This window comes from Leiobunum rupestre, chromosome 7, assembly GCF_980474605.1.
Source record: "Leiobunum rupestre chromosome 7, qqLeiRupe1.1.hap1, whole genome shotgun sequence".
Classification (NCBI taxonomy): domain Eukaryota; kingdom Metazoa; phylum Arthropoda; class Arachnida; order Opiliones; family Sclerosomatidae; genus Leiobunum; species Leiobunum rupestre.
The window spans coordinates 11,891,261-11,910,304 of record NC_143390.1 but is presented as its reverse complement, the minus strand read 5'-3'; the positions used below and the strand labels follow the sequence as shown (position 1 = coordinate 11,910,304).

The following is a 19,044-nucleotide window of genomic DNA, read 5'->3' as shown; positions in this document are numbered from 1 at the left end:
GGGGTCGAAGTATGTGAATGTTAAGATAGGGGTCGAGAAGGGGGTGGGAATTTAGTACACTCAAAGGTAAGCCCAAGGGAGGGTCTGGACCCGGAAACCCACCCTTGTCTACGCCACTGCAGGGAACCAGAGAAATCATGTAAGGCCGGGCGCCGTTTGGGGTTCAAAAAGTTTAAACCAAAAGTGACATAATTACCAAAACTGTGACAATCCCTGTACTTTCGTATGTTAAAGGTTTAATGAATACCATTGTGAACCAGTGGCGAAGCTACGGGAGAGCCGAGACCGCAATGCAGGCGGGCCTAAGGGGGCTTTTTCAAAATTATGACCATACTTTTCTAAACGGTAAATTCCAAAAAAAAGGTTCATGGAGTCTAGTGCTGGCGGGCCCAAAATCTGAAGCTACGTCACTACTGAGATTACCATTACATTTTTTAACCTCGTTTCCGGGTCCTGTGGCACCTGCCTAGTTACGGTAATGGATCTAGGCGCGGGGCCCGTAGCATTTGCTACTTCTCCTATATGGCTAATCCGGCACTGCAAATATTAAAACTCAACTTTGTTCAACGGTCGCGATGAGAAACTGGAAATTGTTATGAAATGGATTTAAAGGGACGTTCACGAGAAATACAGGAACCAATTTGTGTATCAATAAGAATTACATAAACCAATTTGTGTGTCAATAAGAATTACACAAACCAATTTGTGGGTCAATAAGAATTACACAAACCAATTAATTTGGGTGTCAAGAAAAAATACAAAAACCAATTTGTGGGTCAATAAGAATTACACAAACCAATTTGTGTGTCAAGAAAAAATAAACGAACCAGTTTGTGTGTCAATAAAAAATAAACAAACCAATTTGTGTGCCAGTAAAAAATATACGAACCAATTTGTGTGTCAAGAAAAAATAAACGAACCAGTTTGTGTGTCAATAAAAAATACACAAACCAATTTGTGTGCCAATAAAAAATATACGAACCAATTTGTGTATCAAGAAAAAATAAACGAACCAATTTGGGTGTAAAGAAAAAATACACAAACCAATTTGTGTGTCAAGAAAAAATAAACGAACCAATTTGTGTGTCAATAAGAATTACATGAACCAATTTGTGTGTCAATAAGAATTACATAAACCAATTTGTGTGTCAAGAAAAAATAAACGAACCAGTTTGTGTGTCAATAAAAAATACACAAACCAATTTGTGTGCCAATAAAAAATAAACGAACCAGTTTGTGTGTCAATAAAAAATACACAAACCAATTTGTGTGTCAAGAAAAAATAAACGAACCAGTTTGTGTGTCAATAAGAAATGTTACTAAGATAAATAATTAAAATAGTGCGTATTAAAATATTTCATTAAAATACAACGACTAGCCTCTCATCAGGTCGGGAGCTGGCGTCTAATTGAAATCTTAGACGCATAATTAATACAAAAATCCATTAGTTTTTTACTACGAAAATACGAATTAATTATTATTTAAAGTACCGTGTGTCAATAGTTTCTTCCCTAATGACACACAATGTCGTAGTAGTCAAGTTACTATTATTGACGCAAAAAGTGTATCAATAGCTAAGAAATACGAATTAATTATTATTTAAAGTACCGTGTGTCAATAGTGGGTGTAAAGAAATAATTAACGAACCAATTTGTGTGTCAATAAGAATTACATAAACCAATTTGTGTGTCAATAAGGATTACACAAACCAATTTGTGTGTCCGTAAAAAATACACAAACCAATTTGTGTGTCAAGAAAAAATAAACGAACCAGTTTGTGTGTCGATAATAAATACACAAACCAATTTGTGTCAAGAAAAAATAAACGAACCAGTTTGTGTGTCAATAAAAAATACACAAACCAATTTGTGTGCCAGTAAAAAATATACGAACCAATTTGTGTGTCAATAAGGATTACACAAACCAATTTGTGTGTAAAGAAAAAATACACAAACCAATATGTGTGTCAAGAAAAAATACACAAACCAATTTGTGTGTCAATAAGAAATGTTACTAAGATAAATAATTAAAATAGTACGTATTAAAATATTTCATTAAAATACAACGACTAGCCTCTCATCAGGTCGGGAGCTGGCGTCTAATTGAAATCTTAGACGCATAATTAATACAAAAATCCATTAGTTTTTTACTACGAAAATACGAATTAATTATTATTTAAAGTACCGTGTGTCAATAGTTTCTTCCCTAATGACACACAATGTCGTAGTAGTCAAGTTACTATTATTGACGCAAAAAGTGTATCAATAGCTAAGAGACTATTGCCACACCTCAAGTGTGTGTCAATAGTCATTCCGCTATTGCCACACTTCGAGTGTGTGTCAATAGTTACTGAGCTATTGCCACACACTTTGTGTGTCAATAGCCACAGCCAAAATAAATTTTGCTCTCAGTAGGTTAAAGTTGAATTCAGCTCAGTCAGCTGTGATGTTGAATTATTTTAACTCTTTAAGTAAAACAGTTGATTTCGTAAGAAATATAAAAAGTAAGTACAAGAAAAATCCCTCCCTATTTCATTTCAATATTAACAATTATACTTTTTTAATATATCAAAAGAAATTCGTGGAATCTAAAGTGGAATATTTATTACGACACTATAACTTCCAGGGGGGGGTTTAGGGGAGTCGTGGAGATTGGAAGGGAGGGAAGATTCAAAAAGTTCCAAATGTAACCTTGAGAATCTGACCCACGCACTAAACTCGAGGGAAATTTAAATACTATTTCCCCGTGCCGTATGTATCGAATTTATTTGTTCGGGATCCTTAGTGTCGGTATTGTCACAGAGTAGGTAAATGAAATCAATTGAAGTTATGCAAAAATAGAACTCTTGGTTTATTATTGGACTTATAGTGACAACAGATTCAATTATGGTAATTATATAAACATTGGTAATTATTTGTAGATAATTAATACTTAAAGGCTATGACGGGCTCCTTGGGGTGTACAATGATTATAGTAGGGGTAACTTTGGATTGGTAATTAATTAAGTAGATTGGCTATGGTTGGCCGCATCTTTAAGTTAAATTTATACAAAATACACTTTAGAATAAATAACAAAAGAATGGAACAATAACAATAGTTTAAAAAGTACTTATCGTTCTTCAAGTAACCGTCCTTAAACCAAGGAACGAACCGCACATAATTCTCTTCACCAAGAATTATCACGAAAAACCACGAATCCGACGCGAAATACCCGCACAAATACCGTGCACTTTAACCTTCACGTCGAACCGCGTCACCGGATGCTGTATACCACATCCTGATCAATAAACCCTTAAAGAAACGATTAAAACAAAACTAAAGGAAAACTCAATTCTTGTCCAAAGCTGACTTGGCTTTATATACTAGATAAATAGATGACCCCTTATCTTATCGGGGTGTGTAAAAACGAAAAAGCTACGGGGCTGCCAGAATAGGCCAGATAAATGAAATGAAACAAAAACAATATATGAATGGTCCCTAGAGGGCTATGCTGAGGGGAAAAAAATGATAAAAAGTAGAAAAATAACAAGATGATCACTCCCGAAAGTTAAAGGGTCGTGATATCTCCCCCCACTTTAAAACCCTGTTCGTCCTCGAACTAAAATAAATTAACTTGAGGGGTATACTGATAAATAAGTTCATAAGTCTCAATAATAAACACATACGACTAATGAGAGAAAAAAAAAGTTCCGTAAGTAATTGTCTACATTGTTCAAAATGAATTCAGGGATTCGGTCTGTCTCGCGGTTTCGGTCATTAACGGTTTATTACTTTTTTTTTTCTTTTGCGTTTGTACGGAAAAAGTCGTCGCTGTTTCTTGGGTGATAAATAATTGATGGTCTTTATGACCGGAATGATTGGAGCATGCAGAATCTGGAGAGATGGCGTGGGATTGATTGTGGTCCGAGGTTTGTTTCTTCTCGGGCTCGTGCTTCATGGTTAGGATGTCTGTGTGAGCGATTCTTTGTTCGATGCCTCCTATGGTTAGTAATGAGGTAGTGGGCGCTCTTGTTGAATTCTCCAGGGAGATTTTTTCATGAATGTCCATGATCGTGGGGCGGGTTGATGGTACTCCCCTTCCTTCACCTTGTGCTATGGTTGGCATTGGTTCCAAGGTAGCGTCAGAGGTTGAAACTGTGGCTGGTGTCAAACCTCGTCCTCTATCTCGTATTGGGCGTGGTTTTGGTTCTGATACTGGCCACGGTTGCTTGTTTAGGGCCGTCAGACATGGATCTTCTGGTACTCCACGAATGAGGGAAACCGTTTCATTGGGCTTAGGAGTTTTGTCGTCTGTGTCGTAAAAAGTCATTAGAAATGGATTAATTGTACTGGATAGTATACTATGGTTGGTTGTTTGCTCTCCGTCTATCTTGGTAGGATTGTTCCGTCCTTGGCTGTTCTTGGGAATGGTTGTTACACCCGTGCTTTGTTTGACCACGGTTACACTTGATTTTCTGTTCTGAATTTCAAAGGGATTTACTTTTTGATCGATCAGTGCCCGTAACCTCTGAACGGAAGTGTCGAGGACGTCGGGTTTTGTTCTGGTTACGTTACCATCCGCGATAGGATCAGTCCAGGTGTAACCGTTGTATGTTAGAGACAATAACTGTTTATTGTAGTCGATACTAGCTCTCATGAGGAAAAGCCAGTCCGATCCCAAAATAATAGGTGCCACGAGTCCTTCCAATAGATGGAATTGAAACTTTACATTCGGACCTGTCGGAGACTGAAGGCGAAGAGTCTGTTCTATGGGGCCGTGTTGTGTCATGATATGCCCTTCTGCAGCCAACTGCACCTGGTCTACTTCAAGAGATTCGATAGGATAGTCCGGAAGACTCTGGAGAAAAGTGGTTTTATTGAAACAGGAATACTCAGCCCCAGTATCGATCATAGCTGCGATCCATTGTCCATTCCACAGAACTTTCAGAAACACGAGACCCAACTTATTTACGCCCTCCTGGACGTCCTTAACTTGTGGCTGAGTTGTCGAATCGTCGGGATAGTGGCTGACCTCCTCTTGGTGAGGACCTGTTGTTTCTGTGAATGCTAAGAGACTTGGGGTCTGGCAGTCCTTCGTCGGCGCACCGGGAATTTGAGTAATGGTATTTAAATGATGCATATTAGGAGTGGGTGTAGGATACACATTTCCTGAAGAATCCAGGGTAACCATTTGAGGGTGACCCGCGTTGTCTGGTTCTTCTTGAGTTGTCCTTACGGATGATACGGGTGTCTTTGGACCTGTTACCTCTGTTTGATTAGGAGGTGAGTATGAAACTCTGGGACAATCTCGCTTGTGATGATCGGAAGAGCCACATCCGAAACAGCGATATACTCCTTGGGTTGGTGGTAGGTGAAATTTGACATGACCAACCGCAGCATCGTGCCGTTCTCTCTGTAAAACCTTTTGGAATGGTATTATTTGAGGTATGATTGTTTGTAAGTCTCTTATGGTTGTAACTCGATGGAAGGATAACAACGCGTCAAAGTCTGGAAGGAACCCGGCTTTAATTTGCCGTACCATCATCGTTTCACTAGGTCGTTCCACGACATCTAATTTATTAAAGAGTTGACGTATTCTACTGACATACTTATCGGGTGCTTCAGATTCTTCTTGTTTGCAATCCTGTATCTGGAGCCAAATTTTGTCTGTATACGTACTGTCTAGAAACTTCAGATCGAATAGTCTTTCGAATTCTGCCCAGGAATGCATCTGGGCTGCATGTTGACGGTACCAGTACTTTGCTTGACCTTCTAACATTAAGGGTAAAATATTTAAAAGTTCACCATTTGTCAGTTGCATTGCCCGTTGGTATTCGAGAATAGAGTCTTTGAAGTCTTTAGGACTCTCATCGTCTTCCCCACTGAATCGAATAGGTGGAATTTTGATTGGGTTATGACGGGGTGGAGGTTGCATTGGTAAATATTGCATTGGCGCCGGTGCATACTGCATAGGACCCTGAGAGAGGTTGCAGTAGGAGTACCCAGGTGGCGGTATGTAATAGGGATAGTGGGACCCTATTGGATTTTGACTAATTTGTCCTGCTGGATTCGCTACATGGGGAATATTAAAACCCTGGCCAACCACAGGTTGTGGTACTGTTGGGAGACTGTATCTAACAGTTGTTGGTATAGCACTCGCAATATTCAGTAATTGGTTCGCATAACTGTAATTAATTGGTTGAGTTTGCGACGCATTGAAAAAACCTTGGGAAATATCGGGTAGTCTTGACATTGGTTTTGACCCTACATACTGAGAAAAGTCATAAGGGTTCTGCCAAAGAGGCATTCCATTTCCACTAGAAACATTGACATTATTGCTAACACTTGGCGTACTGAGTCTGGGGGTAGTATTTAGCATAGTGGTTGAAAATATCGGCCCCGTATTTATTGGGGTTGTATAGTCACTTATTCTAACCTTACTTATGATTACCGGGGGGCTATTAATATCTTCCTCGGAAGATGGACAATTAGTCGCTCCCCTGGGAAGCGTCCACTCAGAGTTCATAATACCAAAATTTATTTTACACAATTATTATTTGACCTCACTCAGCCGACCATGTAACAATGTGACTGTTAATCTAAGGATCCTGTCGACTGCGCCAGATATTACGACACTATAACTTCCAGGGGGGGGGGTTTAGGGGAGTCGTGGAGATTGGAAGGGAGGGAAGATTCAAAAAGTTCCAAATGTAACCTTGAGAATCTGACCCACGCACTAAACTCGAGGGAAATTTAAATACTATTTCCCCGTGCCGTATGTATCGAATTTATTTGTTCGGGATCCTTAGTGTCGGTATTGTCACAGAGTAGGTAAATGAAATCAATTGAAGTTATGCAAAAATAGAACTCTTGGTTTATTATTGGACTTATAGTGACAACAGATTCAATTATGGTAATTATATAAACATTGGTAATTATTTGTAGATAATTAATACTTAAAGGCTATGACGGGCTCCTTGGGGTGTACAATGATTATAGTAGGGGTAACTTTGGATTGGTAATTAATTAAGTAGATTGGCTATGGTTGGCCGCATCTTTAAGTTAAATTTATACAAAATACACTTTAGAATAAATAACAAAAGAATGGAACAATAACAATAGTTTAAAAAGTACTTATCGTTCTTCAAGTAACCGTCCTTAAACCAAGGAACGAACCGCACATAATTCTCTTCACCAAGAATTATCACGAAAAACCACGAATCCGACGCGAAATACCCGCACAAATACCGTGCACTTTAACCTTCACGTCGAACCGCGTCACCGGATGCTGTATACCACATCCTGATCAATAAACCCTTAAAGAAACGATTAAAACAAAACTCAATTCTTGTCCAAAGCTGACTTGGCTTTATATACTAGATAAATAGATGACCCCTTATCTTATCGGGGTGTGTAAAAACGAAAAAGCTACGGGGCTGCCAGAATAGGCCAGATAAATGAAATGAAACAAAAACAATATATGAATGGTCCCTAGAGGGCTATGCTGAGGGGAAAAAAATGATAAAAAGTAGAAAAATAACAAGATGATCACTCCCGAAAGTTAAAGGGTCGTGATATATTGTATGGGCTGGCCAAATCTTAATTAAGTATACCAAAACCAAGGTAAAACATTGGTGTTTTGAATAGCAGCGGTGAATTAAATATTCTGAAATATAATTAAGAACATTTTCTTTTAGAAGGTTTGGACTTTTAATGGCTTTGAAAATTTCTAAATCTTCGTCAGTGAATTGTCCTTTACCTTGCAAAACCCAATGGTTATCATAATTGGACCAATCTTCATCATGGTCCAGGAGCTGGTACTTTAAACGAGTCTGTTTAAAATAAAGTCATCCAAATTGTCAATTCAATATGAATCTGATGGTTTTAAGAGGCTATTGACTGATGCAGCTCTGTATGCTGCCTGGTATTGTTGAGGATTTGGATGATCTCAATTAGCCTTTTAGGTTTACATAGAGCCGTGTAGCGGCCAAAGGGAGAAGCTCATAAATTACTGGATTTCCGTCTGCTAAGCAGACTATTTTCCTTGATAAGAGACCAAAGCGTCTGCTTAGCAGATGAAAATCCAGTAGTTTTTAAGCTTCTCGCTATGGCTGCTACGTGGCTCTATGTAAACCTAAAAGGCTAATTGTCTCCTTATTGGCGAATGGAACCAAAGTAGTTTTCTAAAAATCTTGACTAATTCTTCCAGTTACTAAGAACTTAAAACCAAAATTATCCTTTATATCATTCCATAGGAGTAGCAGAGACTGAATTGATAGTTTCCACCCTTCAATACAAGGTAAGGTTTTATACCTACAGTTCTGAAGCTACCATGGATTAAACGTTTCCAATTTTTCTTTCAGCATTGGTATGTGGATGGATTGATCAGTCATTGCTCTCTTACAGTGTGTTTCATTGTTTAATGTCCTGCTATTGCAGCAATCAAAAAGGCCGTTCATGTGTAAGAGGAACTCTGCTGTGTATGTGCTTTCAATTGTTAACTCTCCTAATCCCAGTGAACAGGCCATTTGAATTAGAAACACTTTGACTGCAAATTTGGGCAGCTAAACTGACTTTCATGTTAGAAAATGCTGGTAACTTGATATGTTTACGTTTCAGCTTGTGTGCTTTGAAACTTACCAATTTCTTGGTCTATTTTGAAAAAATGTTCTAGGACTGCCCAAGAAACTAGATTGCCTTCCACTATTATGGGATACCGTTTGAAAATGTTCCTCACACTTTTCAAGAGATGTGGAGGATCAATTTCAATGAATGGCTTTTTGGCTTTTCGACTGATATCCTCATACTTTTGAACAAATTTTGATTGCCGGTTCCTTGGTCACAGACTACAGCTTTGACAATAAGGCCAATACGTTTTAGGTGAGTTACGCAATCATGAAGCAATATCTTCAAAGTCTGTTCGGGACAAGCATCTTTTGTGAGGAAGTAACCAATTGGTGGTTTGAATTTCAGTTTTATGTCATTCACCATGAACACTAGGGCCTGATTTGCGTACTATTTTGACCTTCCATATGGACCGAAGTCTACGAAACCTTCAATGTTATCGTTTTCATTATTGTCAAAATGTTTAGTTGAATGGCTATAATTATGTTCAGTACAAATATATTTAAATGGAATAGAATTCAATAGATAGTTCTGGTTTTAAATTCATAGGAATTGACTTTATCCACTGTAAAAAAATTTCATTTAAAGCTAGTGTTCATCATTGTGAATATTTTATATAAATTATCATTTTCTTCGTTGAATCGATTTTTGAGGGCATAATTTGGCATTTGTAGTGCTGCGTTTACCTTACACCAGATTGTAGTTGTAACATGATCTTCAGGTGCATTTTCATTTGCTACTATTTGAATTAATTATAAATGAACATTAGACAGTAAGAGACCATGGCGGGATATGTTTTTGCCTTCAGTTTACCTAGGGAAAACCGTGGTTTCATTGGAATTTTCCAAAAAAAATAGTGTAAGCCTGTTTTTGGTTTTGATATTCATAAAACAATCGTCAGTGAAATGAAGACCGCAAAATACGTGGTTAAAGTGTAAGTAATCTGTAGTTTTATTTTGGAGCTTTTCACTGTTTACATTTAGCAGTTACAATGCAGAACTATTAAGTTTTAAGAAATGTTAATGTATTAGGATAGGCTTATTAAATTAAAACGCGTATTCACCGGTCTTTATCCCTTGGAAACTTGAAAAAAAAAGACAAACGCGTGGTTACCTTTTTATTCGATTTACAATTTTTAGCCGAACAAGACATTTCAAAATAAATTAAACTCGCAAAAATACCAAAAACACTCTTCCTTTTTTGCGTCTTCTCAAACTCTTATCTAGCGCGCGCCGGAGATACTACTAGCGCCATCAAACGCCCGGGAATTGTGGACATTCTCGGCGAATAAAATCGTACCACGGATTTTTAAAAGAGAGGCGCCTCTCTGTAGCGAAGCGACTTTACACTCTCTGCTTATTTCCGAGTCTGAAACTGTTTTTGATAGACTGAAAATCAGGGCATGAAATAAGCACAGGACACTGGACATTGTCCGATAAATTTTGCATATGTCCGATAACTTTTCAAAATCTTAGGGGGGTCATTGGAAATTTGTCCGATAACTTTTTCAATAAACTGGGAATGTTTTTTCTACAAAATAAAAATATTAACAATTATTTTACAAAAAATATAAGGAAGTACCGAGTTACTGAAGTTGATACTTGATGGTCTATTCTGTAACTGTGAGTCTGTGCTGTGGCTGTGCTAAAGAGGGAGGGATAAAAATAAAAGTGTGAAGCCGCCGAGGGGGGTCATTGGACAATGTCCGATAACATTTTTGAAATGAGTGGGGGTCACTGGTCAAATGTCCGATAGCTTTAATTTCTTATTTCCTGCCCTGCTGAAAATTATTTTTATTCGAATTTAGTCGTCTGCTCTCTAGTCTACACTCCACGCCATAAAAAGTTAATTCAATTTTCCCGAAAATGAACGTGTAATTTTTCGCGTGTTTTATTAACTTTATGAAATTAAAGGATTACACTTTGTCGAATTGAAAAAGAAATTTGTAATATGGCGTCAATTTCAGATGTGTTATCTAGACCAGCTGAAGAATTTGGAAATGATGTATGTAATAATGTCCTAGGCTTGGGCGGTTTCTATATTAAAATGATCTAAATATGTGACGTATTACGTAAATCAAAATTTTTCTTACAGTCCGATATAGAAATGGCTTGGGTTATTAAGGCAACCCAACATATGGAAATTTATTTCAATGTAATATAGGATGACTGTGCTTTCTGTTAAGTTCAAAATGTAATTTTTTATATGGCTTTTAGCTGGTAACATCTGTTGACCCTCGAATACTTAAACTAACACGATACGATGAAGACATTTATAAGGAATTTAGGAATGATTTCCCCGACTTAAATATTAAAAGCTTAGATACGAAAAACTTGAAAAGTAATGACATGAAAGAGAAGTGGCGACCTTTTTGCGAAAAGTTTCACCACGTTGACGATTATAACTTTGGTACACTATTAAGGTTGGATTCTGAGGGGGAATACAGTGATTCAAATTCAATTTTTGGTAATAAATTATACTCTCTAGATTCTTTTTCCATTTTCTAAAAAATCTTACTTTTGTTTAGTTCCTCGAATACAGTTTTACGCTATTGAAATAGCAAGAAATAGAGAAGGCTTCAACGACGGCCTTAGAATAAAATATAAACCTGACAATACTGTAAATAACAAAGAGGATAATATCAGCACGTGACACAAGTTATATTTGTATATTTGCTTCAATAAATGTTTGTTAAAACTATATTTTCTATTTATTTCTTCAGATTCAAATCCTTTAAGCTCGACTATAACCGAGCTATCCAATTTACTTGATAAAAAGAAGTTAATATATTCAATAAAGATTGAAAATGGCACAAAAAATAGAGCCGACTTGTCCTTACACCTTAAAAATTTTGGACAGGTAACGAACCTTTTTACAAATAATATTTACCATCTATAAAGACTTGAAATATTTTTCTAGGCAAATATGGAATCCATTTGTAATTTTATCATGGATAACAACGAACTTTGGCCATTGCCTTTTTCCAAATGCATTAAGGAATCCAAAGATCAAAGGAACTTAACTTATTCCAAAATAGAAGTTAATTTTAGAAGAAATACAACATTTAGTATTGGAATAAAACTTGTTAGCCAATTGGGTGATACATATGGAAGTTTTAGTAGTCGATTGGAAACTGCATGGATTTTACCTCAGGGCAGTAAGAAAGAGCAAGTTAGAAGAACAATCTTAAGTCAACATTTATGTAGTCTGGTGAAATTTAATGGGTATGATTTTCCTTAAACAATTTGATCATTTTTAGTCAAAAAAAGTAATTTTACAATGTTTTAATAGTTACAGAGTATGTTGTTCCGAAGACCTTGACTCAAATAATGCAATAATTGATTTAAATTTAACTCATTGCCCTCATTGCAACGCCAATTTTGAATCTCACTTAATGAAAAGGATAAAAGAGTTGAATTTGGAAGAATTATTTGATGGTTCACTGAAATGCAATTTAGAAAATGATAATCTCTTTAGCAATATCAATTTGCCTAAATTAGTATCTTGTATTGTAAGGAAAGATAATGAATTTAGTAAAGGACTCGTAGTTGCGAATAAATTGTCTCATCTAGCTCGTTGCAATCAAAAAGACGTAAATTTATTGTTTTAATTCTAATGATCGAATACAAATTTCATTAAATATTTTTTTAGACACCGAATATAGTTTATTACGTTACCAGTAATGCTGATGCGCATAAAACCCAGCTAATTGCGTCACTTTGGAATTCGCTTGGAACAAAAACAAAACAAGTAAAAATATTTATTTTTAAGTTGTCTTATCCAATTTTGATTCCTTTTTCAAATAATTTCAGGTAATTTTTGTTCACGGACCAGTTCTATTTCAAGGTTTAGATCCAGAATCAGATCATTTACAAACCTTAAAATTGGATTCTGTTAGAAATGTTATGACGCAGAAATATGGCTTGCAAATATTGGGTAATATGGTTTTGTAACTATGTAAGAACTAATTATAAATGTTTTTTGACTTTTTTCAATAGATGACCCGGAGTGGGCAAAACGAATTAATGTTTTGGCGAAAACTGCGTTAAAATTTGAATGTCTTTCTGTTTCTCCTTTATGCCAGGTACAATGAATAATTCATTTTATTGGTATCTTTTTTTAAAAAGAATTTATTTTAATCAGGTGCAAGTAGGATGCGATCCTCGAGCAGGCTGTTTCATTCAATACAATTGTTCCAGATTAAACGCTTTGTTTCAACGATATAATGAAGAGATTGAGAAAGGGACAATTAAGTCTTGTGACATTGAGAAGATTGATTTTTCTTTATTGAAAAAAGATGTAGGTCATTTTAAAACTTGTTTTTTAACATTTTGAAAACCAGGGTTATTAGAGTACATCTGGTTGGCCGGCTTTGCCCAGCTTTGTCATCAAACAATAGGGTTTTTGCAGTAAGAAAATGGAGAGTTGTATAAATTTAATCTCAGGATATGTTAGAGCTACTCACTTCAGATGGTTTTAAAGCCTTATTAAAGCTATATATTTATCTATATTTTCTTTGAGCTGCTGGTAGATGGCACTGGTAACTATAACTATGGAAATATTTTAAAGCAAGTGTCTGCTCGACTTGTACTAGCACATTTTTCAACAGATGTCGCTAGCTTCGAAATCAAAACAAGATGCTTAAGCTACATTTGTACCCAAAAGTCGGGACATAAAAGTACCCCTCGCGTTGATTGGCTCGTTTTTAAATTTGACAATAACTTAAACAATATATTTTATATGCCATAAATTATAAATAATAAAGGTTTAAGTCCACTAAATAGAGTATAAGTTGTCTAGTTACAATGGTTATCTGACGACGTTATCGTTTCACTACTTCGAATATAGCTTCCTGTGTCATTAATAGATGGCACCACGCTCTCCTATTAGGTCGTTTTTTCGAAGAATCTCATAGATTCATTGCCATCTCTAATAACAAGGACCTTATCATAAGCATGAAATTATATTTCTATACATAATTATATTTTAAATCCGTTAAACTATGTTTTATAGATAATGAAAGTAATTTTTTTTTAGAAATTGTAAATATTGTTTAAAAAAAATTATTTATAGAAATATAATAACTCAAGTTTTTCAATAAAAATAAACCAGTTTTACTGTATGAACCACAAATACAAATTGGATTGTGATTTTATATGAAATTACACATATCTCTAATACATAGGGCATTTGACATGAAGTTGTAAAACCATTTCTAGTTTAATAACTCTGGTTCAATGGCTTTTAGGAAGAATGGCAACTCTTATTTCGATATGTCCTGCTCTTTCCAATTATCATTGAAGAGTGTATAGATTATAAGCAGAAACTACCATTGCATCGGGTATGTACTTTCAATTTAGTTCTCAAGTGCGATTATTGATTTAAATGCTTTATTTGAAACTATAATCTAGATTTGCGTATTGCTGCAACAACTGAGCAAAGATTTCAGTCAGTATTACAGCAGAGTAAAATTATTTACAGTAAATAATATTTTAATATTTTGGTTATCATATGGGGGAAGGGGATTCTGGAAAGGTTATAAGTCAAATCATAAGTCTATAATTAATAACAAGTGTGTCAATTAGTCAATATAATTACGGATTCCTATTTTTGGAGTGACATTGACGCCATAGCAAAAAAGAAAAGCACCTCTAGCAATACAAATATGCAACTTTGAAACAGATTATTAACCAAACAGAATCCTTCCATTGGCTTGACAATTTTCAAGGACACGACCAGTCATTTTGATTCTGTGCCAAATCAGTGTTCCTAAAAAGCCACCTTTTTGGAGAAAAGTCCAGGCCAGTGGAAAATTGGCAAATAGTGGCTAATAAAGAAAAATTGCATTTCAAAGCTTAAAAAGTAATTGGAATAAAATTTTTAAGAAATTTATTATAAAAATGTCGTAGCTTACACTGAACTTACAATGTTAGAATTAATTATTCCAAAAAATTAGGAGACTATTTTTTTTGAGAACAAACTTATGGTGTTGGCCAAAGGCCTTAGACACCAAAATTAAGATACTATTCTAATGTTAATCAGAATCTGACTATTCCTATGCATATATATTTGCCTTAAGTAGCCCAAATCGGAAATTTCTGTGTTAAAATATTTTTTTTATATTTTATAATTAAAAATATTTATTGGCCACTAAATTCACTTTTGTCCAGGCCGAAATTATCCACTTTTGTCCACTTGGCAATTTTAACCTTCAATTAATTGAATGTCTGAAGTCTACCAAAAGTATATAGTTATTCAATAAATTACACTTGGTTAATCTTTAACAAGCGGAAAATATGGAACTAACGCACTTATGTGAAACATTTATAAACCTATGGTCAAATTTCTGAAATTTTCAGCGTTTAAGCAAGAACTCGGTATATGTAGAAGGATAAGAACCACCAGGGTGTCTACTATAAAATGCTCCACTGCTAATAATTCAAAATCTATTTTTTGCTAAGAATTTAATATTTTCAGATCGCAAACCCGGTGCAAGGGGCTCATTTGATGAAAGAAAGTTCAAGGTCATTCAAAATTTATCCATTGAATTTAGAGACTCGATTCTAATTATAAAAATGTGCGCCGTCATATTTTGGGTCTGAATGGCTTAATACTGATGTGAATTGACCAATAGGAAGCCAAGAAAATTAACATAAAAACACCAAATTCATTAAGTAAAAATGTTGAAGATATCACGCTTAGGTGTTAATAATTTTTTAAGTACTTGTGGTACCGCATTGAAAATTTCACGATAAACTTACCTTGGTATGAGGTCTTTTGCTATGGTCGTTCTGTTGACCTTGAAGACATGGTTCAAGGTCATTCGTTAGTTATTCGGAGAAGCTATGGGTGTAGAAAGTGTGTTTCAGATACAAATTGCTTTGAACCGACCTTATAAACCCAGTGGTTCTCCGAATAAATATTGAATGACCTAGAAGATATGGTTCAAGGTCAACAGAACTTACATGGCCAAAGAGCCATTACCAGGGTGAGATTGTCCTGAAATTTTTAATGCCATAGCACAAGTACTTTCTGAATTATTAATTTTCTTGGCTTCCTATTGGTCAGTTCACATTGGTATTAAACCATTTGGAACCGAGTCTCTAATATTCAACGTTTCTTGAGGTAAATTTTGAATGACCTTGAACCATATCTTCAAGGTCATTGAATTTTATCTCATCAAATGACCCTTGTTAAAATTTTTTTTAATGACCCTTGTGCTGGCTATGCCATCAGTGGAGTATTGTTTAGTGGACACCCTGTATAAAAGCTGTATTATTTAAATGCTCTTATTAAAGCAGCTTAAATACAGATATCGCCAAACTATTGAGTATTTTTGTGCCTCATTGTTCGCCGAATTACTACAAGGTTTCATTGATAATAGTAATTACGAGGAAAAATGCAGTTCAGAAAAGAACCAATATTATATATATTCAGATTCAACAAGATTATCACTTCCATGAGTGTTATTTTTAATTTTCCAAGCGAAACTAAATCTGCAAAGCAGATTCTTTGCTGTTTGTACTTGGCAGTTACACACAGCGCCAAACTCGTTTGCGGCGTCCATGTAAACTTAGTTTGATTTTCGAAACGACAAATTCCAATGCAGCCATGCAAGGGAAATATCAACCTAGATTACTGCCAATCGACGTTAATTGTTATTTCACGTTGTCTATCCTTATTACATACTGAATCCTTGCTTTTATTTTTAACCGCGTTATTTTCCTCCAAAAACTAGATGGCGACACTAAGTCCGACTTTTATCTTTTTTTTATGAAATAATGGGGTGCACTGTAACGGTTTTATTTTATATTATTTTTTATAAATTAAATTAAATCCCCCAATAGAAAGAGGTTAAAAGGTTAAGCTGAAAATTTCATTTTATCACGAAGTGTTCTATATTTAAATTTAGCTCAAAATTAATTCAGAAATAAAATGTCAAAGCTCCATTTTTTATCATATTTTTTGCAGCCTTTTTCATTGAGGAACCCCGATCTTTTACACGCGCGTTTGAATTTATTGATGGCTGTTTACCAAGTTTTCAAAAGCAGTTTGAACTTAGTTCAACTGGAACCCCTATTAACCATGTGATAATGCGTTCCCGCCGCCCGCGCGTTTTGTATACAACGTTTTTCTATGACTGTCAATAAAAAAATTTAATTTAAAGATGAAAACCCATTGGCTCAGCGTCCAACTTCTTTCTCACGAAACCATCTTTACAAAATACTTCCTGTTGGGTAGATAGGCTCAACAACAACCAATATTTAAAGTAGTTTTCTTGTCAAACAAATATACATTCCAGTTTTTTGAGGATTTCGCGATAAATGCAACTTCGTAACTTATCAATACTTTTTAACTATGGTTTATTTCACAGTGGGTTTTTTTAACCGAAAACTACGTACACTCTGTTTGAAAAGTCTTCGACAGCTGAAATTTTTGCCCTCTTTTTAATTCTGCTAGAAAACTATAATAGATAGCTCGATGAAACCAATTGCAACTTTAATTTATTTTCCAATATCTTTCGTTATTTATCGGTTTCGTCCGCCACAAATTAATAGTTTGGCGGGAACCGTCAAAACTCATTTTTGACAACTTTTTAATTATTGGTTCTACGGCACTGTTTCGCGCGTTTTTGAATTCACAATGGTCGGTTCATATTTAGAAAGTGGAAAAATTACCCCTCTACAACAAACGGTTGAGAAGTTATCGCGTTTCCAAACTTTCGTCGAAACTAGGAAACACCTAAAATGCATCAAGCGATTATAAATAACGCAACTTCGACGAAAATTTGGAAAGGCGATAACTTCTCAACCGTTGGTTGTAGAGGGATAATTTTTCCACTTTCTAAATATGAACCGACTATTGTGAATTCAAAAACGCGCGAGTCAGTGCCGTAGAACCAATATTTAAAACGTTGTCAAAATTAGTTTTGACGGTTCCCGCCAAACTATTAATTTTTGGTGGACGAAACCAATAAATAACGAAAGATATCGGAAAATAAATAAAAGTTGCAATTGGTTTCATCGAGCTATCTATTATAGTTTTCTAGCAGAATTAAAAAGAGGGCAAAAATTTCAGCTGTCGAAGACTTTTCAAACAGAGTGTACATTCCTTTGGTATAACAATACCCTGCTATTAGAATAAAGAGTTTACCCTTTTTTAAGATATTTTTTGTCTTTTAAAAAATCTTTCTCCTAAGATTTATCGCTGTTAAGTTGCAGTTAACCACTACGGCTTAAAACCCGACTCGCCCAAGCGTTTAAAAATCAAGTGGTAATAAATAAAAATATTTTTTAACCGGACGCAAAAATGCGGTCTTACCAAAACGATAACAATGTCACGACGAGTTTTTGACTACTTTAAAAAAAAATAATTATTGGATACATAATCGTGTTTTCAGTTCCGTATTAGGTTTCCTTCAATGGCATTTTTCACGAAATAAGGAAACAAGTTGTCAAGAGGCCAAATATAGTCCGGCACTTAAGTCGCCATCCATATTCGTGAAACCAAACATTGGCCAGTAAATCACAATAATAATATTTTAATATTCATTTAATTCTGATATTTAATCTGGCATTAATTTAGTATTAATTTTTTTATTTTTCATTTAATAATAATACAATTGGTATTTTTAACTTAATATTAATTTCATTATTTTTACTCGTCTCGATGGCCTCCACAAATTACATTAGATGGATACTTTTCGCTTGTTCTGAAACAGAATGTGTGCACCTTTTACGCTAAATTAAACTTCGCTTTTTCTGGTGGAGATAATTACAGCCTTTTTTGGAAAACGTTTTTAAACCAGCTTTAACTATTCGCAGCCATATGAATCGGAATAAAATGACGTCATAGGGTTACTCTTCTTACCCTACTCCAAAATCCCAGAACAAGCGAAAAGTATTCACCTTTTGATGACGGTAGTGTAATTAAAAAAACGTAGCCTGCTATGACGGGAATTTACGGTATGTGGAATTTCTAGTATTTTTTTACTTATCTTGAAGTGGCGTTACTCTACTACGAAATCCTAGTACAAACGGAAAATATCCACATAATAACGAAAACCTAAAAAAAAACAATTAAAACACTTTTACATAAAGGGCCTCATAAAAAAATTGAAAGTACCTCAAAGAAATGTAATCTGCCATTGCAACCAAAACTAAATTCATCAGCAGTGTGACCACAGTTCCTATATTTCCTATTTTCCCTATAATATAACGTCCTTCCTTTTTTCTCCTATAATTTAATTAAATTTCCTATAATACCCTATATTTTAAAAGTCTTAAGAAATTTAAATAGTTAATATTTTACCCTTAGAATTCTTAAAACGTCCTAGTTTTTAAGATGCTTTTCGAAGACTGTTCGGCGATAGTTTTCGACTATTTCTATCGGTTATCAACTTTATTTCGAAAGTCATACCCCCTTTAAACAATTTTGACA

At 35.1% G+C, this 19,044-nt stretch overlaps 1 protein-coding gene and 1 long non-coding RNA gene across 3 annotated transcripts; both read left to right on the top strand.

The window, feature by feature from the left end:
* The first annotated feature begins 7,552 nt into the window (after positions 1 to 7,552).
* LOC149934447 (uncharacterized) lies at positions 7,553 to 9,620 on the top strand. Of its 2 annotated transcripts, none has more exons than XR_016472227.1 (6): positions 7,553 to 7,602; positions 7,677 to 7,796; positions 8,235 to 8,278; positions 8,343 to 8,573; positions 8,654 to 8,859; positions 8,953 to 9,620. It is a non-coding gene; the product is annotated as an uncharacterized LOC149934447 (long non-coding RNA). The 2 variants fall into 2 exon arrangements; XR_016472228.1 differs by having other exon boundaries at positions 8,235 to 8,283; positions 8,419 to 8,573.
* Positions 9,621 to 10,428: 808 nt separating this feature from the next.
* Positions 10,429 to 16,768, top strand: LOC149934446 (uncharacterized). The gene is made up of 14 exons (XM_090180960.1): positions 10,429 to 10,608; positions 10,699 to 10,758; positions 10,821 to 11,070; positions 11,132 to 11,248; positions 11,327 to 11,463; positions 11,524 to 11,828; positions 11,896 to 12,196; positions 12,256 to 12,354; positions 12,417 to 12,540; positions 12,603 to 12,688; positions 12,748 to 12,903; positions 13,853 to 13,945; positions 14,016 to 14,084; positions 16,576 to 16,768. Exons 1-14 carry the CDS (start codon positions 10,555 to 10,557, stop codon positions 16,693 to 16,695), a joined length of 1,971 nt encoding a protein of 656 aa, XP_090037086.1. The 5' UTR covers positions 10,429 to 10,554; the 3' UTR covers positions 16,696 to 16,768.
* The last annotated feature ends 2,276 nt before the right edge of the window (positions 16,769 to 19,044 follow it).

Bases quoted from the DNA above. Each gene is read 5' to 3' on its own strand.
- LOC149934446 (XM_090180960.1), top strand. From the start codon at position 10,555: ATGGCGTCAATTTCAGATGTGTTATCTAGACCAGCTGAAGAATTTGGA. The intron at 11,829-11,895 runs GTATGATTTTCC...ATGTTTTAATAG, and splicing joins AGTCTGGTGAAATTTAATGG to TTACAGAGTATGTTGTTCCG. The intron at 13,946-14,015 runs GTATGTACTTTC...ACTATAATCTAG, and splicing joins AGAAACTACCATTGCATCGG to ATTTGCGTATTGCTGCAACA.